This window comes from Ctenopharyngodon idella, chromosome 8 (genome assembly GCF_019924925.1).
Source record: "Ctenopharyngodon idella isolate HZGC_01 chromosome 8, HZGC01, whole genome shotgun sequence".
Lineage (NCBI taxonomy): Eukaryota > Metazoa > Chordata > Actinopteri > Cypriniformes > Xenocyprididae > Ctenopharyngodon > Ctenopharyngodon idella.
The window spans coordinates 23740651-23766720 of record NC_067227.1 but is presented as its reverse complement, the minus strand read 5'-3'; the positions used below and the strand labels follow the sequence as shown (position 1 = coordinate 23766720).

Below are 26070 nucleotides of genomic sequence, written 5' to 3'. Positions count from 1 at the left end.
TTGTGTGTAAAAAGTCATGTGATGACCTAATGTGATGATGCATGGGTATCTCATAGGCTAAATAAACGTGTAGGAAATGATTAGCAGAAATTAGTAAACAAAACATGTTAAACTAATCCATGCGTTGTCTTTTCCCAGGCCTCACCTGCTGTCATCTAACTGGCTCTTTTCCAAAGGTTTGGAAAAGCTTTCTGTAATGACACTAGGAAGTAAACATATTATGGAGATCCATAAGTATAGGGAGGAGTTGCACACACAAAAAATCCCTTAATCGTTTTTATGTTACATATTTGGAATTGCTAGAGCAGATCTTAAGCCTATACGTGAACAACACTCTCTCATCTTACAGCCACTGCTACAGTTTTTGCAGCGCCATCCGGTTCATATGATGTTGATATGATGTTGTATAAGAAGGTCACAGATAATCTACCGCTAAATATACCCCTCACTTCCTGTGCCTTCTCTCCCATTTCATTTTAATGGAGCGAGAGATAGGTGATGCTTCCGCTGGGTTTTGTCTGTCTATCTATGTATCTATGTATCTATCTATCTATCTATCTATGTATCTATCTATGTATCTATCTATCTATGTATCTATGTATCTATCTATCTATCTATCTATCTATCTATTTATACATTTTCTCGAACTGGTAACTTCCTCCTCAAATGTCAAAGCTGAGTTTTTGGTGTGTACTAAGTGTAGTTTCCCACGCTGATGGACAGTGGGCAGAAGAGGTGGGGGTGTAGGTAGCCAATCGTGAGGCAATCAGTCTTCTGATGCCACCTAGCCACCATATATCAGTGTTTTATCCGGCCCCCTTGACGCATTACTGCTGAGATAAATCACCCTCTGGATGGCAGGCCATTAAAAATTGTCCCAGCAGTTTCCAGATGACCTTTGTCTTATCATGGGGACATTCATTCATTTTGATATTTACTTTTGCAGCCCTGGCATCAAGTGTCCATCAGTCTGAGATAAAGTTTGCTCCAACTTTGAAAGGTTGTATACATGTGAGGCCAGTCTATAAAGGTGCTCTGCCAATTGATGTACCACCAAATACATTGCTTGTTGTGGTGCTCATCAATTGCAAAATATACATATTGGGGTTTTTTTTTTTTGTTACTTGAGTTGACGTGGAAGAAGTGGCAGCTTTACTCTGTTCCCTTTACTATAGAAAAGATACCTTTAGATTCTGCTCAGACATTTTCATTTTCTAGAAGTTTAAAATAACAATAAATGAAACTAAGTTTTACAGATGGCTTTAGCTGACGTATTGCACAGATGGTTTTTTTCTTTGCTAAATGAGCATAATCTGAGCTCAACGGCACAGATGGCACACCCAAGGATTGAAGCCGTTGTTTTTGTAGGGACTTTAGGGGAGATTCCAAAAGAAACTCCAACAATAGGTGAGAATTGTTCAGTGTGAAGCCTTAAGATAAAAGTAATGTTGATAAAACAAACAATGTCCATAAAGGTTGCATTTATGGAAAAATATTTTGTTTGATGTCAGCCAAGGCCATAAAAACCCAGATTGTAATCATCAAATTCCTCTATATTTGTGATATAATGCAGTAATTGTAAATCACATGATGTGCATCTGAAAAGGACATCCTTGAGGAATGAGCTGAGACCTGCAAACCGTCTGGGTCTGGAAAAATAGGGAAAGAACAGAAAGTCTACAGCACCCTGTGGCACAGCAATCCCTTTATTGCAGTCAGCTAGAGAAACCAAAGCTGGACCCCCTACAGGGAAACTGGAAGGGTTAATTTGCTCTATTCAGTGCAAAGTCTTTCATCAGAAAGCAATGGAGGACATGAACAAAAAAGGGATTGATTTGTTTATTTTGCCTTTACAACAGCAGCCCGTTTAACGTAACATCTTAAACAATGGTGTCCACAGCACGTCTTTGATGATCTCTGGCACTTAATTCATGACATTTGTGTTGTAATGTTTTGATGTGATGTTGGTGGAAAGAACTGCGCAGGACTTGTTTCACTGACTGATATAATTTTTCCATGTCAGCAGGTGACAGGCCATTTTTGTTAGGACTCTCAAAAGCTTAGAATGATACACACTTTCTGTGAAGATGCTGTGTTTGCAATTCCTGTTATGCAAAGATTGAAACTCAGAGAGTTGTACTGAATCGCTACTTATTCACCAAAATTTAATTTGAATCAGACTTGACTTGGACTTCAAAGTCACCATGAAATCAAAATTGACCATTCTTATTTTTATTGAATATTGCAAGATTTATTATACATTATTTATCTGTGCACATCATATATATCATATATATCATATAATTATTCATCATATATATATATATATTAATTATTTAATTTCATGTGTCTCCGTAATCTTAAAAATAACTTCCTTTTTCTCCTATAAGAATGTGAGTGCTTCAAAATGACAACAGCTAGTTTAATTTAGCACATAAGTATGCATTTTGTGGAAACGTGACAAATAATGTGACACATTAACACATTATAGGCCTATATATAGAACAAATTGTCAAATCTGCTTTTAATTTTTGCTAATATCCAATGTAAATTAAACATCCAAGAAGTCATTCAAATTTATTGGGATAAATACTAAAATACACAAATTACAGATATTTATATACACAATATGATGTTGTTTGGTAATAATAATTTATTATATAGCTATAGATATAACAAGATATAACATAACACAATTTCGTTATTAATCTATTTACACACTCGTCTGGCAAATGTAAAAGAGAGGAATCAACAGATAAAACTCCCTAAATCAAAACCCCCAGAGAAAGGGGTGGTAATTTATGAAGTAACGTCAACGGGTGGAGAGGAAAAAGTATGAACGGGTTAATTTTGAGTCATACTAGTCTTTGCCGAATAAGTGAAAATTCCTCCGCCACGGAAAAAAATAGATTTGTAATAAAATCAGGTCTTCTTCCAAAACCAGCTCAAGGCTAAATAAATTCATAGTTTAACTCTTTAAATGTTTTAACGACTTCTAGGAAGTAAACTTTTGTGAAGCTCGTTATTTATGGACGCATCACAAACTATAGACCCACCCGTAGGGTTGGCGGAAGCACATTTGTCTGCGACTTCAGTGACTGGGAGGAAAAGAAGAGAGAAGTTCAGAAAGTTTGATCACAGCGCAACTACGTGAAGAAAAACTTTCAAATGAAGGCACTATAAGGATTTATGTGGTCAGACGAGACATTCTGATAGTCAAAAGACAGCTTCTCTTTCGAGTATAATTCGTTTTCAGACTTTTGAAGATCATTTTAAGATTCGTTACGCTTTAACCTGACGGAGCACAGCCTCGCGCTGGCGACTCTATGTGGATTTTACTCAAAATATGGGCCAATTACCCGGTGTCTCTTCGGGCAGAGTCATCCTTCTTGTTATCTGCTCCCTTAAAATAACACATGGTAAGTAATTTAACATCTTTTATTTCAGAACACATTTTTTAAAATAGTCATTTGCCGTCATTACGCATCTGTACGGCGGTGTGAAGCATCAGCGCTCACGTTTCAGTTCTGCACGGCCTCGAATGGCGTGTCAGCTTAACGTTATTTAAAGCGCATTAATAAAGAAATGTGTAAGATGTGTCATCTGTATATGTATTGCACAAACATTTAAAAAGCCCTCAGGATTTTTTCTTTTCTGAGGGTAACTCTCGTGTTTCACACCTCTGCCCAGATGTGAGAGAGTCTGAGCGGAGAAAATCTGCATCGGCTCTCAGAATGTGAGATAAGAATTCAAAATGGACACGTATGAGAGAAAATGTGACTTTTTAGAAATATGGAGGAATTAACCCTTTTTGTTTTTCCTTTAAGAGGAAGGAGCACATCTTTTTACTGTTATTTTGGGGTAGGTGTGTGTGGACATTGGGGCTTTCGATGTTTCCAGAAAGCTGAAGCTGAATGATGTTGTATATAGTTGTATTTCTCAAGAAGAGTTTCCATCTGACTGCTGTTTATTTATGCTTAGCAGTTCATCTCAGCAGGTTTCAGACACAAAGAGTGCCAGTTGTTGCATTAGAGTTTGGAGGAATAATGTCACACATGACTTCTATTCCACATGCAAGTCAGACCCAATCCCTCCAGAATAGAGCCTCACCAAAAAAACAAGACAATATAATGACTGCAGGCTCGGCAAGAAGAGGGAGGAATGCTGCTGTTGGTGTTTCACATTCCTCTCTCTCTCTCTCTCTCTCTCTCTCTCTCTTACACACACACACACATTTCCCTGTGGATGCACTCATTTTCACAATGCTGCAGCTCGCCCATTGTGTCCCACAGATGATGTTTCTCCTTGTTCCTCTGTATTGAGTATCATTCCTTGGGGTGGGATTGATTTCGCTTTTCTTTCTTTCCTCGTCTGGCATGTCGCCCCAGTTGTGTAGGATGTTTCAAGTCGCATGTATTTGCTAACATCAGCCGTTACAGCGTGTGCAATAAGAATTTGGCCCATTGTTCCCGCCTGCAAGCGGCATGCATGGTGCCCAGCCACGGTTCTGACCCGCTGCTCCTCTCTGGTGTGAAATGTGATTTATCTCCGGCAAATCCCACTTCTCAGAACACAACGGGCCAGTTATGAAATGGCCCACGGTCGTGCATATATCAGGGATGCCCACATCCCACCAGCTGGTGCGGTGGAGGTCTTGAGCAGATCGCTGGAAGAAGCTTTTTTGTGTTATGATGACATTTTGAAATAATTCTCCAGTTTAAGATATAGTGAGAGAATATTTTTGTTCTTTTTTTTTTTGGATTCATTTTATATGTAGTACCCAGAGAACTGCCGAAACACTCAGTACTAGCCTGAAGAACATAACTCATTAGCTGTCTTGCAATTTCATTGGCTGTTGTTTGGTGTCAAAACCTCAAAGGTGATGATTTTGAGTCTTGTAGTGTGTGTTTTGCTTCCAGAGAATGATGGGTGATACCTTCTGTGTTGTATGTGGATGCCTGGACCGATCATGTACAAGGCATTGAGCTCCTAATAACCAAATCTCCACAACTGAGGTGTCGCCACTTTTTTTGTAAGATTGTAGGAGAATGCTGCGAGAGGCCAGAAAGGAGTGAGAGGCTCAAGCTTGTTAAATCCATGGATTAAAGCCCTAGAGAAGGTTAACAAATGAAGTGGGAATTAAGACGTTCTGCATTCCTGCCACATGGCAATGCGCTAAACCTGGCACCAGACACACATACACAGTGACAGCGTGTGTGTGTGTGTGTGTGTGTGTGTGTACAAGCTTTACAGGCTTGACCTGAGAACTGCACCATGTCATGCAGCCTCATTTCCTCCTTATTACTACTGACTGTCTGTATCAGAAAGTAATGATGTTAGTAACGGGCGTAGCCATCATTTCAGAAGTGAAGAGGACAGAAATGTAAATGTAATACCAGTTTTTATCTTACCTTTGACTAATTGACAGATTTTATTTTTTATCTCATCTCTTGCTTTTAAGTCAGTAAGAAATCAAATACACTGCTGAAAAATAGACACTAATATCTATAATATTTTTTCCTATATTTTATGACAGTTCTATGATTGGTTTATGTACTACACACACTTTAATTCCTCCTAAAGTGCATTAAGTCCTCATGGATTTTATACAATGTAAAAAAAAACATCACAGAATAAGGCAGAAAATATACAGTACCTATCAAAAGTTTGGAAACATTAATGTTTTTGAAAGAAGTCTTTTCTGCTCACCAAGGCCCCATTTATTTAAACAAAAATAAAGTAAAAACAGTAATATTGTGAAATAGTATTTCACACTTGCCCGAAAAAAGTGCGGTGGATGAATGTGCTTTTTATTAAAAGTGCGGTCCCCCTCCCCCGCTTACTCTACATCCATGGTTAGTAATGTGAAATCATTCTTATCTGCAATAGGCTTGTAATTAGGGATGCACCAATTTTAATATGGCTGACATCGATAAACTATAATGAAATTATAAACTATTTTGTCTGAATTAAAAATAAAACACAAAACTACACTTAATCATTGTAAATACTACAAGTAAATTAGACATTACAACATAATAATGTACAGTATGAAAAACTGATTTATTTAGAGATCTTAAGATTACATTTAACAGTGAATAAATTATAAGTGTTTTTAAAGATTAATTTTTAATGAGCGTTAAATGATGGCAGAGGTAATCTAATTTGTGTACAATTAAATGAAAACTTTTTGGCCAGTATGTACACTAGTTCGAAAGTTTTAAAACATTTTAAATGTTTTTGAAAGAAGGCACTTACGCTGCGTTTATTTGATGACAAATACAGTAAAACTGTAATATTGTGAAATATTTAAATTTAAAATAAATTTTTAATTCGAATATATTTTAAAATGTAATTTTTTCCATTTTAAAATATGGCAATTATTAATATTAATAATATGGCAGTCATTACTCCAGTCCTCAGTGTCACAAGATCCTCAGAAATCTTTATAATATGTTGATTTGGTGCTTAAAGGGTTAGTTCACCCAAAAATTAAAATAATGTCATTTATTACTCACCCTCATGTTCCACACCCGTAAGACCTTCGTTAATCTTCGGAACACAAATTAAGATATTTTTGGTGAAATCCGATGGCTCAGTGAGGCCTGCATAGCCAGCAATGACATTTCCTCTCTCAAGATACATTTATGTACTAAAAACATATTTAAATCAGTTCATGTGAGTACAGTGGTTCAATATTAATATTATAAAGCGACGAGAATATTTTTGGTGCGCCAAAAAAACAAAATAACGACTTATATAGTGATGGCCGATTTCAAAACACTGCTTCATTAAGCTTCGGAGTGTTATGAATGTTTTGTGTCGAATCATGATTCGCTATCGCGTGTCAAACCGCCAAACTGCTGAAATCACGTGACTTTGGCACTCCGAACCGCTGATTCGACACAAAAGATTCATAACACTCCGAAGCTTCATGAAGCAGTGTTTTGAAATCGGCCATCACTATATAAGTCATTATTTTGTTTTTTTGGTGCACCAAAAATATTCTCGTCGCTTTATAATACTAATATTCACCCACTGTACTCACATGAACTGATTTAAGTATGTTTTTAGATCTTGAGAGAGGAAATGTCATTGCTGGCTATGCAGGCCTCACTGAGCCATCGAATTTCAACAAAAATATCTTAATTTGTGTTCCAAAGATGAACGAAGGTCTTACGGGTGTGGAACGTCATGAGGGTGAGTAATAAATGACATGATTTTCATTTTTGGGTGAACTAACCCTTTAAGAAACATTTCTTCATATTATCATTATTATTGTGAAAAACAGTTGTGAACAGTAGAAACAGTAAACTTTTGAACAGTAGTGTATCTAATATCGGCCGATACAGTAAATAAAACAAAATCTCTAATATCAGACAATATCCAATATTGCACATTCCTACTTTGTTTTTTTGCGCTTCTGGTGAAAGTGTTCATTCTGATTGTTAGCATACAGCCAGTTCTCAGGACACTTTCATTGGAATGTTGCTTTGAGAATTATCAGGTTTCCTCCCAAACTAGGCACAGTCTATCATTAAACAATCAGGGTGCTTTTTAGCCACATGTGACGTACAGATTTAATGAGTGCCACTGAAAACCTCCCTTTGTCTTTATGTCATCAAATCTGTACGCAATTACGCCCCCTGCCTCATTACAGATGGCTTTGGGAAGGGTTTATTGTTTGTTGCCATGTTAACGTTTAACAGAATAGAGAGCACTTGCTGTATATACAGAAATGCCAGGAAATGGGGTTACTTCCTCACTCAGCGTGAACAACTTCCTTCTGCTGTCCAGCATGGATGTGGGCCAATGCCGACAAATCTCTTCTGACTCTATTTCTCTCTCTCGCTCACTCACTCGCTGAGTACTTTCCTCTCAACCCAGCCCTATCAGACTCTCATAATTACTTCCCCATCTCTCTCAGCAGCTATTAGCACTAACAGAGAGCGAGAGAGAGACACACACGAGCAGAGATATCCCTTGGGTTCTGGGTTTGGTCGCGGGGATGAGGCAGTGCTTTCAAACAAGCAAGACTTACAGCTGTGAACCAGCTGCTCTGTGCAAGAGCTCCGACACACTCACACTGCCTGATCCACGTCAGGAAGGAGGAGAACCAGACTGTTTGAAACACTCCTTAACCTTATTAGGGCTGTTTGCATGACCATTTCTACTGCTTATTGTCAGGATTAGAGTTCTGAATTCATGAATATCTAAAAGTAAATATTAAACTTTGTCACATAACTTACGGACATGAATGAATCATACCTTATGTGGCTTATTTTAGAAGAGTTGTGCTATTACTTCGAGTGTACAATTTCCACCTACTGAGCTGTAAAACCTCATTTAAAATTCTCACAAAAGTGTCAAAAATGCCAAAATCTAGTTCTATTGCTGCTGTTGTAATTTCTGATGGCCAAAGGCAGATCAAATGTTACCAACTCTTACGTCTGACTGATAAACCATGTATTTCATGTGTTTTTGTGGGCGTAGTGGTGGGCAGCTCTTTATATCACAGCTGTTTTATGTATTCAAGACTAATTTCCCTCAGCTCAACAAAGCCTAAGATTTAATACAAGACAGATTTTGTGTTGAAAACAGTTTTTATAAGTCACTGAATGTAGTTTAGAGAGTCCCTGATCCCAATCCTGCATTTAGTGGGGATAAAAAGGCATGGGACTGCTTTTTATTAAAGGCAGGTTATTTGAATTGGCTTCAGATAGTACACCCAAGTGTTCAGTGCCAGTAAACACACACACACACACACACACACACACACACTGAATACTGGTGTTCATTTATGCATGCGCACACACACACACACCACACACATTTGGGTTATGAATCTGCTGTGTAGATTTTTTGCAACTGATTTATAACCAGTTCTGAGAGAGTCATGCTTTCACATCTGGTCACGTTACTGTTGGAGCCCCATCTGAAAGGGAGACAGAGAATAAGAAATGCAGACTACAGACAGGAAGGAGTTTGTGAGTTCAAGATATATAAAGAAATTAAGAAAAAGAGGGAGTCAAAGAATTGTGTGGTGAGAATCCTGGCAGCACTAAGTGTGGATTGTGCTATGGCACCCTGGAGTTATCTATCTATCCATCCATCCATCCATCCATCCAGTGTATAATATATATTTATTTTATATTAAATTATGTAAAACACAACAATAAATTTATATTTTGTAAAAAATTTTTTTGTAACTCAAGTTTTAAAAGTGATGCTTTGAATTCATCCCCTATGAAGCAGTCGCTACAGCTATACACATTTCAACAGATGTCTTTGGCTTTGCATTGCATCTGGTTTTATATATTTTGTATGTATTAAACGTATTTTGATAATTTTGCAATGCTGCTTTAAACAGCAGGTTGTGTTTTAGTTGTTTGACAGTTTGCATGGTAAAACCCTCTTTGGTAACCTCTTCAATGCACCTCTGATATTGGCATAACACAGACATTTTTGACCATTACATTGCATCACGCTGTTTTTTTTTTTTTTTTTTTTCATTTTTTATCTCCCTTCCTCGAGCAATGCGTTTTTAATATTGTGTCAAGTTAAAAATAGTCTGACTTTTAAAATGTGTATCAAGACCCCTGCATTCGGTTACATTTCGCTTCGCTTCGTCTAGCTGTTTTTGAATGCAAGAATGCTTGTTATGCAAACATTGCCTGAGAAACGCGTCTGATCGGGATCAGGTGCACCCGAAACCAGTGGTTCAGGGCAGGCAACACAAAACTACATATTTATTTGAAAATATATAGTTTTGCACATTGTTACTGTTTATCTGATATCTGTCATCTGATTATTCCTGGAACGTGCAATTCAGTCATTCGTTTCTGAAAGAACTAGATTGTTAGTGAGTAGTTTGAGTTTAACAGAAGGGGATAGGAAGACACGTTTGTTTTTAACAAATGAGTGTGAATTGCTTCTTTTAATTATTCCACTTATCACCCTCCCACTTCTCTTCATTGGGTTCCTCTCCTCTTTTTCTCATGTTGTCCTGACATTTGCTCCTCTCTCCATTCCTTCACACCTCAAGGACAGAGCTCTGGCCTCATGAATGTGGAAAAATGAAGACAAAATGTTTAGCAGTTGGTTAATCACAGCCTGGTTACTCTAAACAGAGTTCGTGTGAAAGTTTTGGCTGTTGTTTGCTTGTGAGAAAACTCACGATAAACACAAAGAGTGAATTTGTTTTGTGAAGAGCAGGTGCCCATACAGAGACTTTTAAGCCCATGCAGTGTCCTAACCTAGGAACGGTTCCCTGCCTGACTGATTATTACTCATTATGCAGTTTAGAGCAGAGCTTGATCACAGATCAGTGATGCAATGAATCTTGTTGACTCCAGGCCAAAATGTTGATCGCAGCAGGTGTGAAGGCTTTCAGTGTAAGTGCCTGGTTTACGGTAGGCAGATCCCGGATTTAGATGTGCATGAGGTTTAAAAGGTTGTACAGGATTTAAAAACGCCTCTTCAGTTGGACTGGATGTGAAGAGGAGTTAAAAAGTGTTCATTTCTGAAAGCCTGTCTCAAAATCCTTTGAGAACTTCCCCTTCGGCGGTTTGATGAAGCATATGGGGAGCTTGTCAGACCAGTCAGGGCTGAGCCTCTCTCTCTGTGCAAGCCTCACCCTTAACTTGTGTCTCTGACTCGTCTAAATTCTCTTGTTTTGTCTTCATCATGTTTGCCCATGAGACTTTGTGACCACACTCTTAGAATATAAATGTTGTCACAGTACCATCATTTCAGTAGTCAGTAGCCATACCAGTTCAGTTCCTCAACTCTTGATACTGCTGCAATACCACAGCAAAAACTTGTATGCTAATGAACACACTAATTGATGTAAAAAGTTAAAGGGCACCTGTGCCCGTTTTTACAAGATTAAATATAAGTCTAAGGTCTCCCCAGAGTGTGTCTGTGAAGTTTTAGCTCAAAATACCCTACAGATCATTTATTATACCATGTTGAAAATGCCAATTTTTGAGCTGTTTTTGTGTGTGTCTCTTTAAATGCAAATGAGCTGCTGCTTCCCACCCCCCCAAAGGGCAGAGGCAATAGCTTGTGCATTCTCTATTAAAAACTAAAACATGATATCTGTTTGGTTTTGATGATCATCTCTATCATGGACATGCTTACGTGACATTGCAATTCTTCTTCATCATGAAAGCTTATCATCTGCATACGTTTTAAAGCCATATCAGTTTAAACTTCTGATATATGGTTTTCTGAGCGCACACACCCGACGCATGCGGATGTCTGACGGGGTGTCCCGTGAGTATTAAACTAAGTTGTCTTTCATGTGTTATTGCGATTAAACTGTCAAAAACACACAAGATTATTTCAAAAACTCAGTGAACAAAGTTCACATAAACACAGTCGGTTATGTCTCTGAATGTAAACAGCAAGTAAAGAAATCGCATTTAGATCTGTGTATTAAAGTAAAAGCAGCGTAATATATAGCACCTACTGGTATATATGCTGTTAAAATGAATCAAACGACAAAAGAAAAACAGAAAGTCACTCACTGCTCTTGATTTAATTAACTTTGGTAGCTTTAATAAGAACACATTTCTTACTTGAATGCTACTTGAACACTACAGTAACAGTACAGCTGCTTTAAACTACTGTATTATATTACAAAAAGTATATAACAATAAACATGATGTTCATATATGCATTCATTATTAATCTACAGAAAAGCCTAACAGTGTAATTCCTTTCTATCTCGCGTTGTTCAATGTTCATTCAAAATATAGCAGTATGTTAGCTTATTGACTCATCTTAGAGCAGCTTACTTGTTTATATCAGAAAGCGTCTCTAAGCTCTTCCTGGAGCTTACTGTAATTTCTATATTAGTATTTTTTTAATTAAAAAAAAACCTCAAAACATTCACAGTCCTTTGTCTTTCCTTTCGTTCTGTTCTCCATTATTGCCTCTTGCCATCTTGAGCACACTTGACTCCTGCTCTTGCCTTCTATTCTTCCCTCTCATATCTTCAGCACTCCAGTTCCCCTCCCCTTGGCTCTTAAATCTCTGTGAAAGCACAATTTCACACTCAGCTTAGCCACTTCTCCCAAATATTTCCCACCACAGTTGCTGCCAAAAAGGGGTGCAACCAAACGCCTTCTCCAGTTGCAGGCTTTGACCTCACAGGACATTAAATGCCTGGCACGATGCTGCCTCTGAACACAGTGCCTATAGAAAGTATTCATCTTGCTTGGACTTTTTCATGTTTTCTTGTTATACAGCATTGAATCACAGTTGACTTAATTTGGCACAGTGACTCTGATGAAAGGAAAAGGCTCTTTAATGTCAAAGTAAATGCAGATATATACACAGTAATTCAAAATAATTGATTTCATAAATATTCACCATCTTTAATATGACGTTAAATCATCACAGGTGCAGTTGGTTTTGGTTTTGACATCTGTGTCTAGTCACAGGTAGTAATAAATATGCCTTTATATGGATGGTCCAGCTTCTGATTAGTCAGTATTAAGGCAGAACATACTCCATAAAGGTAAAAGGACACTCCAAGCAACTCTCTTTTCAAGTAATTGAAAAACCACCAGGCAGGAGGTGAATACAGGAGAATCAGCAGTCACAGCTTTATTAGAGATTAGCAAAGAGAAAGCCACTGTTCACATGTCATATGACATCTCAGCTGCAGTTTGCCAGAAGTCATGTGGGAGACTTTAAAGTTGACTGGATGAAGGTTTTAGGTTCTGATGGGACCAAAATTGAGCCAAACAAACAGAAACTGCGTAAACAGAAACACGCCTTTGAAGTGCAGCGGTGGCAGCATTGTGCTGCGGAGGGTCTTGAACATAGGAAGAAACCTAAAAGGAAACCTGGTGGAGGTTGCAAGACACATTTGACTTGGGAGAAGGTTTTTTTTTTTTATGAGAATGAGTCCAAATAGAATCTAAGGATCCTTTCACATTAGCACTTTTGGTGTGCACCCGTGTTTGATTGATGTTTGATTGGTTCATTTGGATGATGTGAACGCAGTTTTCCAAACTCGGATGCACACCCGTGAACCATAACTGCCTAAAAAGGGTGGTCTGGGGTATGGTTCATGTGAATCGTACTGAATCGCGGAAGTGAACAAGTATTGATGGCTTATCATTCGATGAAACTGTTTGTTTGTGGTCTCTTTCATTTTCCTGATAACTCTACCGGATGCTAGCAGCGTAAATCAATGTGACAAAAGACAATAGAACCCATTATTATGAATGATGCTCTCTACACTGAATGTGGTTCAACCTAAATTACAAATTTCCAACAGTAAACTGATGCCCCGTTCTATTTCTGACATACTTCAAGCGTTCGCGCTACTTCTGGCATGAAGAACAAATGAATTTGCAGTGGTCGCTTTGTCATGTCCAATGTAGACTGCCTTAAGCTGTTGCGGCGCAGTGCAACGTGGCGTGACAACTGTCATGTTTCGGTGTAGACACGGTGTAAGCGTGACTGACGCACTGCAAGCGGAGAGAATGTATATCTAATTTCTGCTTGCCTTCAGCACAAATGGACTCCCACGTTCTTTAGAAAATTTACAGTAAATTCGCGGCAGATAGATGCACGTGTCGTTATGTGCTAACACTTTGGAAACAAAACCAGAGGTTTAAAAAAACAAAACTACAAAAGTGATGAAAGCAGCTGTATCCATTTTTTTGCTTTCTCTTTCACAGCCATTACCTAGCAACATAGATAATCGATAGTAGTTTAATGATGATGCAACTGTACCTCGGCTCACAGAGTCCTGCACGGGTCTTGTTTGGTAAACCCTAACCTACCCCACACCCACAGTACTTAACAGAACACCTGACCCGTTATCTGACAGCAACACTAATTTAATTCCGTACCCGACCCGTTTGACATAAAGACCGAGACCTGAACCACATTAAATGTACTACATTAGGTAGACAAAAATTATTTATTTTCTCATGTAGCACAAGTAATCAAACCAACATTATGCATTCTGAGTTGATGCATTTAAGGGGCTGGACGATTAATCAAAAAGTAATCGAAACCGAAATTCAGAACCTCTAACCGATGTAATTTTCCCATGTCAGTTATTTAGTTTTTTTAATCCTAAACTTTGTCAGTTGTATGTGTTTTAAGGCTTGCCAGTTTGGACATTCAAGAGATTTTAGACCTTTGAATGTGTATTATTATATTGAGCTACTTGCGCTGATGCATTGTGGCACACAAACATTTATATTCGGTTGTCTCTCCGGAAACTCTGCAGTGTATACGTGGCTGTTGGTCCTCTTAGCAGCATGAAAAATAAAACTTCTACTCAAATTGCAAATAGATTACATACAGAAAGAGAGCAAAGAGCGCTCCCTTAATGACTGAAGCTGTCAATCACTTGAGTTGCAGCGAGCAAACGCTGTACTCAACGCTGCAAAATTGCGTTGTAATTAGAAACATTTGATGTTCCTTAGACTACAGAGCGTGAACACAAATAAACATGGGACCATTTGAAATCAGCTGTCTATCAGTGGGTACCATATTGAGTCGAAATAGTCTTGGCTATTGGACCAACAGTCCGCCTATGCCTATTGATTCCCGATCCACACAGCAAATGACCACGTAAATATTATTCTACCAGTTACGTCAAATAATAGCGGTTCACCCATTGGGTACCTTCCGGTACCAGCCCACGTGCAGGACTCTGTCCGTTCAAACCGAAATAATATAATGTGAACAGAGACCAGCGGGGGAAGGGGGAGAGGGGAACAGTCGAACTCTGGTTCGGACCAAGCAATCAAACCAAGTGTGAAAGCACCCTAAAAGTCAAATTTTATTTTGGACCCCATTGAATTTCAATGTATGAACAAAAACAATTACATTCTTTAAAATATCTTTTTTAATTTTTTGCAAAAGAATGAATAAGGGGGAAATTGCAGTGGCCAGATATTAATTACCAATACTAGCTCAATACCAGAATACTTATGCAAATGATTATTCTGTGTATAACAACTTAAGATTGGCAAGAATATTTTTCTGTGAAGTGACAAAAAGCCTGATTAAATCCTGTGCAGTTCACTGTTGTAGCATGAAAACTTCCAAGGGGGTGAATGCTTTTTGTAGGCATTATGTGTACACTAGCACTGTGTGCTATTGGACGTTTGCAAAGTGAACAACATCATGACTTTGAGGATGTGTGTGCATGTAAAAAGATGATTATATGACCAAACAATGTGCTTAATATAGTATATCTGTTAACACTAATAGATCTCGACATTGACTTATTTGGTGGTTTTAGGTGTTGTTTTTATCTGCACCATGCAAGTTTTTTGGCCAAATAAAGATGAGCTGATGAGAAGACCACATCCACCACTTTTTCAACCTCCTTTTGCTGACTTTAAAAGGTATAATTTCATTATGAAATGTTATGTGTTTTGGGCCGCTGATGTGTTGCATATGTGATGAGCCTGTGACGTGTTTTTTTCTCTGAGATTTATGATCAGTAAAACCAGGTTTAAGTCTTGACTTCATCACACAATGTTCTTGATAATTTTCCACGGTGCTCAAGACTTGTCATTTTTGTCTCAAATGCTGTTTTTGAGTGTTAGACTTCCAAGTGTTATTAACTAAATGTTGTCGGGCTCAAAGTTAAAGAGCTTTGGGTCATTTATGTAAAGCCTCGTCTTTAGCTGTTGGCTTTGTGCCCAGGCCTTGCTTGCTCTCTCTGCACTTTTGCACACAGGGATATTTTGAGGCCCAGTCAAAGTACAGGAAGTCGGTATTAGTGCTCAATGCACTTCCTGTCTTGAGCTGTAGTACTATATTACTTGGTGTCAGTGCTGCTTTGAAATCATATGACCTGCCACCTAGTGTCTCAAAGGGAAGTGTGGGCTAGGGCTTACTTCTATTTGCTGAAATGTACTTGACGTCCCGGTAAACTGACTTCATATGTATAAATCAAGAGTTTAAAGGTTTTATGATCTTTAGTCTTTTATATAAACTGGGTATGTTTACACATTTGAAATGAGTTTGTTGGATTGAATTTGCTTGGTTATGTTACAACAAGATGTTCATATGTTATGTGCTTCATTGTGACGTCCAGATCTGTGACGTGTGTCCAGATGCTTCCTGTATTTTGAGAGGAAATGAGTGAAAGTCTCTGATCAGTTAGGAATTTCCATCTTGAATGAACTTGGCATATCGTCACCATAAAGGGTTACAGGTTTTTTTTTTCTTCACCCTTGTTGCTCTGCCACTTTGTCTCTCACCTCTTTCCCCCAACAACTCCACTGTCTGTAATGTTTGTATCAGAGAGAGAGAAGAAAATCTACAGCAGCTTTTTTCCTTTGCTTTGTGTCGTCAGAAGATTTTTGCCACACTCTTTGTAACATCCTGACAACATAAAGCAGATTTCTTTTTTCTTTTTTTTTTATTTAGGAGCTAGTTTGCAATGCAATCACCTGTTTATATGATCAATTCGTTATCAGCCATAATTAGCATTACTTTTTGATATTTTTTAGATTTGTTTCATATCAGTCTGATTGGGTGAGTGTTCAAAGCTCATAATATCAAACAATTTAAAGTTTATAGTCTGAACCCTTTTTATGCAAAGTTTAAAAATGACTAAACAGGCCTGTTTTTTTTTTTTCTACTGTACACTAAAATGGAGTTCTGAACAAAAGTTTGGGAGGAAGTAAATGTAGTCCTGTCAATCTCAAGACAAGGACATCACTTCTATTACATCTCAACTCGAGCTTTATTTATGTTTATCCCTACCAATCTCTTTTTTTCCTTTACGACTTTCAATGATTATATAAAAATTTACACTACTGTTTAGAAGTTTGAGTTCGGTAAGATTTTTAAATGTTTTTGAAAGAAAATGCATTTGTTTGATCAAAAATACAGCACAAACTAGGCTTGCTACGGTAGTCGGTGTTACCGGTGTTCAGTTGTAACAGCGGTTTCATCACTTGCCCACCGCGGCACTGAGGTTAATTTTTTTTTCCACTTTAACGCATTAAAAATATTTGCATTTAATGCAATTAACGTAGTATCCGTTTTCTGCGTTATATGATCAAGCTCTTATTCATGCTAATGCTCTTATACCATTCAAGCGCGACAAGGCAAAAGAGAACGCGCTGTCTGTGAATGTCCTGCCTATGTGACGCACGCACACACATACACACAAAGCGCACGCGCCAGTATCGAGTTCTCTTCTGCTCTTAACGAACCATAACACACACAAATTATGCCAAAATGTCCGTTTTGTCGAGTGTTTTTCAGTAAGAGTAACCCACCATTCAAGCAATTGCCGTTAATTTGAAAGTAAAAGTCGGCCTTTCCATAACAAAACATCGAAAGCTCAGCCGATCAGCTGATCATAGCTGTACAGGGCGGGTTTTTATTTTTCATGTCAAAAACATTCCTCGTTGCGGAGAGCGCAGTTCATGGTTGCATAGCAATGACAGACGCCATGGGAGCGCAAGCGCTTTGGAAACAAGGAGAAAGCGACGTGGCCGTGCTTTCCACGCTATTTTAGACGAGATGTGTGAACAGCCCCAAAAAGAGGTAGAGGCCCCGCCCCCCGGTGACACCGGTATTGTCACATCAATTAACCGGTGGGAAAATTTTCTCACCGTCACATCCCTAGCACAAACAGTAATATTGTGAAATATTATTACAATTTAAAATAACTGTTTTCTATTTTGATATATTTTAAAATGATGGCAAAGCTGAATTTTCAGCATCATTACTCCAGTCTTTAGTCACATGATTCTTCAGAAATCATTCTAATATGCTGATTTGGTGCTCAAGAAACATTTCTTATATTGTCAATGTTCAAATCAGTTGTGCTGCTTAATATATGTTTGTGGAAACTGTGATAGATTTTTCTCCAAGGATTCTTTGATGAGTAGAATGTTAAAGTATTTATTTGACACAAAATTTTGTAACAAAATAAAAGTTTTTACTGTCAATTTAATGGTAGTGTATTTTTAAATGAAATATTTGTACATAATTTAACATTAAATATTAATCTGAGTTTTGATGTTTCTTTACAGCTCTGCAGTGTGTGGACCCCGTGAAGCCCTGCGTGAACAATGCTACCTGTATCACCTTCCACAATGGAACAGGCTACTGCAGGTAAGACAGGACAACTCTCAGATTTAAACTTCACTGTTTGAGGCTCAACGAGAACTGGAAAAAACCAGTGGCGAGACTGTTTTGCACAAAGCTGTGTTGCCTAACTTCATTTCTTCACAGCAGTAATGAAATTAGATCATTCTAAGTATTTAATATTGCCAAATCTGCTCTCCTGACAGAGTTGGAGTCCTCCCACAGTACACTGAGAAGTGTGGGTCTTTAATGATTGTTTTTTATGTGTGCGTGTGTGCTATTGTGGTGCATTTAAAACCGTCTCTGAGTGTAGGAAAAACTATGCAAAGTGGATTTAAAAAAGACGAGTAACAGTTGGAGTGGAAAAACGGTAAAATGCATCCATTTGTTGTGGCTGCAGAGTTTAAAAACACACACACACAAGTTTCCTTCACTGTTAAATGCCGGTTCCTTTACCGCTGTTGTTCGTTGAATGCTGTTTGTGGCAGCTTGTAATTGTGCTTTTTATGCCGTATGATTGAGGGTTACATTTATTGCTTTGCCCAAAATAAACACTTGCTAACAAACCTATCATGTTACATTTCTATGGGCTGTGAAACACAGAGGGACTGTTTTCCCATCATTGAATGAATCCTCTTCCTACAATATACAGCCACAGAAACAAATTTTGCATTTCTTACTTACCTTGACAATATTTTGCACTTTGGGTTTGGGTTACAGTAAGTACTGCCGCATCTCCAGACTTTAACAACATTAAAATAACAAAGAAATTGAAACCACATCTGATGGTAAAGCTTAGCCTTGCGGTAAATCAGGACAGGAATGCACAGAAAGCTTACCTCAGCACTACACCAAGACAAAATCTTCAAAAATTATTTGAGACATTTTGGCTAGGAATTCCTTGCCTTCTACGGAATGAAGTGATATTTCCCAGTGTCGGTAATTTGCAACCAAAAGTTGCAACCTTGAGATTTTTACAAGAAATATTGCCAGGAAAATGGATGAGTCAGGCCTTCAGCACAGGTTCAGATTGAGCAAGATAGACATGATAAAACCACAGATTTATCACACTTATTGTTCATCTACCTCAGACAGACTTTAGTGTTTTTAAAGACACTGTTAACACTGCTTAGTGTGTGTGGAGAGATTCCTTGTCATAGCTACCAAATCTTAATGGAGGTTTCTGCGGACACACGTTAACAATACGTTACTTAACGTTGCATTTACCTCAGGAAAGTTATCACAGTTTGTTTAGCTATAAAAAACACTAGAGAAGAGCTTATTTACTGTTAATTGTATATGTATGTTTGAATAAATTTGTCATGAAGACAAGTGCTTATAAAAACCACATTATGTGCAAATGAGTTGTAGGCTATACAAAACATTTCAGTTTTTATTTGTAATTATTATATCTAGAGTTGTCAAAAGTACCGACTTTGGTACCAGATACTGAAGTTTTAAAAATGTGACGTCTATCAGTGGACTGGTCCGCGATGAGAGCGTTTCCTGTATAGTTTAAAGCATTATTTGGGAGAGATTTTGTTTTTCCTTAAGAATCAAAATATTGGTATCGGCAGATATAATTTCTGAATAATGTCTACAGTGAATCAAGGAATCACGGGGGAATCACGATGCCGGCTCAACATCATGATGGCATCGTCTATCGGCCCAACCCTAATATCTAGTTATTTTATTATTCAGCTTTGTATTGATTTGTTATTATAATTGTGATATCGTAGCCCAGATAATTTTGTCTTTTTTTTGTCTTTTGATTTGAGTTCATTTTGAAATCTTTGATTTTTGATTGGCTAGTCTGAGAACAGTTTGTGATTTTGATCTCTAGAGATGTGCGATATACATCGGTACTGTATCATAAATCAGCTAATATCAAAGATTTTCTTATTCATCATTATCTGAAGATTTTTACACTATTATAGTTTTTATTAATATTCATTTAATTTTAAGTTTTAGTAATTTTGTTGTGTGAATACTTGAATGAAATTAATGCTTAATCTTTTAAAAAAATAACTCATGTTAACAAAAGGAACCTTAGTGTTACCAAAATCTCAAAATGAATATCCATTTCACATACTGTATATTATTATAATGTTGTGAGGTCTAAGTTCACTTATAGCTTTTAAAATTATTGATGTTTTTTTTTTTTTTTTTTTATTCTAAATTTATTTCGGACATTTTATATTGGCCATTACATGAAAATAATGATCAGCCTATCAGTATTGGCTATATCGGTGCATTTCTGTTGATCTCCTAAACTCTACCCAACTATTTGTTGAGAATCAGGGGATGTCAGTATCTCTGTTAACTCTCCATTTAATGTCATCTCTGTAAAACAGTTTTCACTTGCGATTGCTTCTTATCTATGGGTAAGGAGGAAAGGTGTTTGTTAAAGAGATATGAGGAAACAAGAAGACTGTGTAGTGTCATTCATGTAATTGTGATTTGTTACGCTAGAAAATTCCCCAAAAGTTTTTGTTAGGTTCTGCCACTTTCTAGTGTGAAAACCAAAATCTGACCTTCCCAGGCTGACAGGAATCAGGCACACCGGTCTCTGCCGGATCTGACAGCTCTAGACTCTCTACAGCTCGAGTTCTTGAATGCTTTGAAAGTTCATCTTTCTTTGCTCGAGAATGCAGGCTTTCAGCAACCTGAAATGGCTGCCTGGGTGTGCGTGCGATCTCAAAATGGAACAGGCTGACACAAGGTACTCAGGAGTTACTAATACATTCTGTGTAGGTGAGGTGACACCCGAGAACCAAAGTCAACAAGGTGTTTTTTTTTTTCTTCAGTTTTTTTCCCTCTGCCACCGAGCGCTCGATACAGGAAGAGCAGTTTGACAGAGGTTGGCAGAGCAGGGTGTGTGTGAGTGGTCAGACCGGTGCGTCTGCAAGCCTCCAGCCAGGGTGTAAGAAGAAAGCTGTGTGTCACCTGTGTGTCTTTGTCATTTTTTTTGTGTGTTTTATGTGCGCATGTGCACGTCTGTCTGGTTTCATATGTGTCTGTGTGTGTGTCATTGCACTTGAAAGCATGTGGTGTAGGAGAGAGACACGTGAGGAAGCCTGCAGGATTTCCACTGCAGCACCACAGTGTAGCGCATTACCTGTAGAACAAAGAAGATTCAGGTATGAATCTGGATGGGAAATAGTTGACTTCATGACTTCATGATGAAATAGTGATGCAAAAGTTTATCTAGTTTTCTTTAGCCATGGTGCTTTAAAGGAGATTAATTCAGAAATGCAACTCCTTAGAGAAGGTTTTACAGTAGCTCTGCTGACAGTCTGAAACTTACTGTTATTGTTAGCACACAAAAGCAACAGTGTCTTCAACAGTTTTTGCTGTTGAATTGCTTCTCTTCAGGCTTTTCTGTATTTTTTTAGGAAGGGGTCCTTCACGGAGGAATCATCATATTTGGGGGTCTTTGGCAAGTTAGAAAAGAGTTCTCCTAACTAATAGATTTTTTGAAAATATGTACACTATCATTTAAATGTTTGTGGTTAGATTTTTTTTTTAAAGAAATTAATATTTGTATTCAGCAAGGACACATTAAATGAATCAAAGTGACAATAAACAGTTAAGGCCCTTTCACACTGAGCGCCGTACGATAAAATAAAGCGAATCGCAGACTAATGGTGCTTTCACACCGAACGCAAAATGATTGATCACCTCTGGCTAATTCATGCCTGCTTGATAGGTGGCGCTGACAGAGAATGCATTTTCCCCGTGTGTTTATCTCATAGGTTTTGGCTTTGGCTTTAACCTCCTCTGCTGCACAACATACAACAGTAAATTTAGATAAATAAAGTTCAGTACTAGAAACACAAACTATATATAATGCTTACAAGACCTTAAAGGAATTCTTTTGACCAAATACATCATAAAATATAATCGCAGCTGGGGAACAGGTGCATTAGAGCTACAATTAGCATCAAGCTACACATCACAGTTTATGAGATTATTACTGTTTTTGCTCAAAACTCACTTTAAACCATTATCGAGTGCTTGTAATAACTTCCGATTGCAATCTAATGTGGATTTTGATTATATAATGGGCAGACATGCATTATTTGTAGTGTTTTATATTGAACTAAATGCTATATCTGCTTAGTATTTCTCATGTAAACATCTTTTATTGTAATAAAAATACCCAGAGCCGCATAAAAAACACATACAAAACATATATTGTCGTAATCATATTTTAATTAAATTTGGCTTCATGTTTCATTTGTAGAAATGTTTCTCTCAGTTGTTTATGTACAAAACTCAGAACAAGTATACAGGACGTCATCATCCGGAAGGACAGGAGTTATGAATACGTGATATGATTGTCAGATCTAGACCGAATGAGCGCTCTCTGACTCATAACACATGCGCACCTAGAGAAAAACAGGCAGACAGTGCTCTTTTTGCTGTTTCAAGCTCTTTAGATCTCATGATTTAGTAGAAAATGAATAGAAAAGATATTCTGTATAAAAAAAACATGTGAGAATAAATCTATTCTCAGACACCAGTGATAACAAGAACTCAACATCCATTCTCTTCTGTCTTCTGGAAAACTTTTCTTCAGTGTTTACACTGGTTTTCAAAACAGCGCCACCAACCTCGCCCTCGTGCAAGAGCAGCGGCTCCGGGCAAGTGATCTAAAGCTCAAATATAATTGGACGGCCCAATCATGTGACATTGAAAACTGGAGTAATAGCTGCTGAAAATTCAGCTTTGTCATTACTGGAATAAATTAGATTTTAACATATATTCAAATAGAAAATAGTTATTTTAAATTCTAACAATTTTTCAGAATATTAGTGTTTTTTCTGTATTTTAATTAAATAAGTGCAGCCCTTGTGAGGATAAAAGACTTCAATGAAAAACATTTTAAAAATCTTTCCGACCACAACACAGTAGTGTCTTTTTGCACATTCCTACCTAAAACAAAGAAGCATGATTCTAGGCCCGGATCAAGTCAAGGATTTTGCAACTTGCAAATGGATCTGCACTGATCTGAGCCAAAGCGAGTGAGTTAGCAGTAAGAGAATAGCTGTGAGTGTGTGTGTGTGTGTGTGTGTGTGTGTGTGTGTGTGTGTGTGTGTGTGTGTGTGTGTGTGTTTTGAGAGCAGAAGTGAGACTTGAATACCTGAGCTCACTACCTCTCTCTGCCCAGAATCTTATTTTCCCTCCTCCACATCAAACAAGATCTCTTTGTCTTGGTCTTCGTAAGGGGTGCAAACTTATTAATTTTTTACCCCTCACTTCCTTCCCCCCTCCCTTCCCCTAGCCATTCCTCCCCCTCTCGGTCGGAAGGGAGAGTGGAGTCAGCTTGGCGTTTGTTTGATCTGACAGGTAGAATGTGCCTGCAGGGAGAGGGGAGCAGTACGGAGATGTCTTTTAGCACTCAAGAGGGTGAAATTGGAGATGTGTCTGCCTGCTGGTGAGAGATAGAGGTAGAAAGAGACATTACCCTGTCAATACCACTCTCTGTCAATCATCTCTCTATCTCACAGTCCTCTGTTCCTTTACGACCTTTTTCAAGTTTTTTTTTGCCTTCTTTTCTCTTTGTTACTTCATCTCTCTCTCTTTTTTAATCTTTGAGCAATATCATCCCTTCTTTTAACGTGCTGTATTGTTCTGTTTTTTTTTATTGTACCCTCCTTTCATCCCTGTCCTTCTTTCACCTCTCTCTCTTTCTGTCTCTCTATGTGCCTACAGGCTGGACTGATTTGTTTCAAAGCCACATTCAAAGTGTAATGGCCTCAGGAAGAGCGTCTGCCAACCAGAAGCTCTAGTCATAAAAGAGAGACACAGAAAGAGAGAGAGTGTAGGCGCTTCAGGAACATGTACCCAATTCTGTATATAACAGTCAAGCTAAAGTCAACAACTCAGCTGTGTGTGAAGAGTGGCATGGAGAGGCCGTGATTTACTCAAACACCCCCATGCACACGTTTAGCTAGCTGACCTATCTAAAGTGAGGACATGGTATAAACTTTGTATTTTTTGTATTGTTTGTATTTGTTTTTATATAAGCTCAGTACAATATCAGTATTTTGCAAATTTTGATACCTGGCCTGGGCGGCAATGTGCTTCTATTTGTTGTTGAATATGATTTTCTTTTAATGTTTTGGGTGTTTGACAAAATTTGCGCTTTATGAATGGCGGAAATTGAATTACCATTGGAGAAAAGGAGGAAAAAAAAACATATATATATATATATATATATATATTTTTTTTTTTTTTTTTTTTTGCAGATTTGCACCATTCAGCTTAATCCAGTTATGAGATTAAATGCAAATTATTGACATTAATATTTTTTTAAGTTTTTGATTTAAAAATAGCAAATAGCAATAGGAAAAATTAACAACAACAACAACAACAAAAACAAATTAATGTCTAGGTAAGTTTTGAGTTTAGCTTAGTGATGCATATCTGAAATAATTAAAAAAAAAATTATAAAAAATAAATAAATGCATTTTGAAGTGAAAAACAAAACATCTTTTTTTCTTTTAGGGTGTCCTTTTAAGGGAGGTTTGGTCAGGTTTGTGTGACTTCTGAGAAAAAATTTGTCCCTTAAGTATAGCTGAGTGAATTTATACACATGAACTTATAGTTTACAATTATATTTATTAATTTGACAGACACTTTATTCCAAAGCAACTTTGCAGCACCTTGTTTACCACTTGAGCTACAGGAGCAGTTAAACAGTTTGTATGTCGTTTACTTTCTGCCTTATCCCAAATATCCACATGAACTCAATTATATAAAAAAATATCACAAAGTTTATCACACAGTAAACATGCTATCTCTTTCTTCCTCTCATCTTTTTGCAGATTGCTACTAAGATAGAACCTATTAAAGGATTAGTTCACTTCAGAATTAAAATTTCCTGATAATTTACTCACCCCCATGTCATCCAAGATGTTTATGTCTTTCTTTCTTCAGTCGAAAAGAAATTAAGGTTTTTGGGGAAAACTTTCCAGGATTTTTCTCTATATAGTGACTTTAGGGTTCAATGGGTTGAAGGTCCAAATTGCAGTTTCAATGCAGCTTCAAAGTGCTCTACACGATCCCAACCAAGGAATAAAGGTCTTATTTATGCGAAAGTACAGAGCAAGTGTTTACAAAGCTAACATGCAAAGACTAAATCAAACGGCCTTAACAAAAAAAGGTAAAACAATGATGTTGGACGATTTTGAAGTTGGAGGAGAAAAAAGTTTTTCACCCTATCACAGTACTTCTGCCTTCCTCACATGTGACCTTTCCAACGTGATTATGTAATGCGTGGCACATCGCAGAGCTGGTGCAAGATGAGCATTTGTGGTTAAAAAGTATATAATTTTTTATTAGAAATAAAATGGCTGATCGTTTCGATAGATAAGACCCTTATTCCTCGGCTGGGATCATGTAAGCTGCATTGAAACTGCAGTTTGGACCTTCAGTCCGTTGAACTCTGTTGAAGTCCAAAAAATCCTGTAATGTTTTCTTCAAAAACTTTAATTTCTTTTCGACTGAAGAAAGAAAGACATAAACATCTTGGATGACATGGGGATGCGTAAATTACCAGCAAATTTTAGTAGTCTGAGGCCTCAATATATGCGTAAGTGTGAACGTAGGTACGTGTTAGAACCACACTCTGGTATGAAACATTTTATCATGAGAGAAAGTTTCTCATCCTTGCCAACTATTATAAGAGAACAACTGCTGCAGGCCAGAAGGGGCAGTCCCATGTCGAGCTGAACCTGAGTGTATTGAAAACATTCTCACAAATTCTCACAAATGTTTCCTATCGCTGGAGGCCTCTCACATTAGTGGGAAATGTGGCAACCAGGCCCTAAACCCACGACACACCGTGCTGACAAGTAGAGCTGAGTGACAGAAAGATGACATGATTATGAGAACAATGACACACACAAACGCGCGCACACACACACACATAAGTTGGGGTGTTAACATCACCAGGGTTTTAGG

The 26070-nt window shown here is 37.7% G+C and overlaps 1 protein-coding gene across 1 annotated transcript in view; it reads left to right on the top strand.

Moving 5' to 3' along the window:
* The first annotated feature begins 2939 nt into the window (after positions 1-2939).
* Positions 2940-26070, top strand: part of notch2 (notch receptor 2) — a 54816-nt gene continuing 31685 nt past the window's right edge. Inside the window, 2 exon segments of the mRNA XM_051902549.1 lie at positions 2940-3419; positions 18045-18126. Of these exon segments, the coding sequence (XP_051758509.1) occupies positions 3347-3419; positions 18045-18126 (155 nt within the window). The 5' untranslated portion in view covers positions 2940-3346.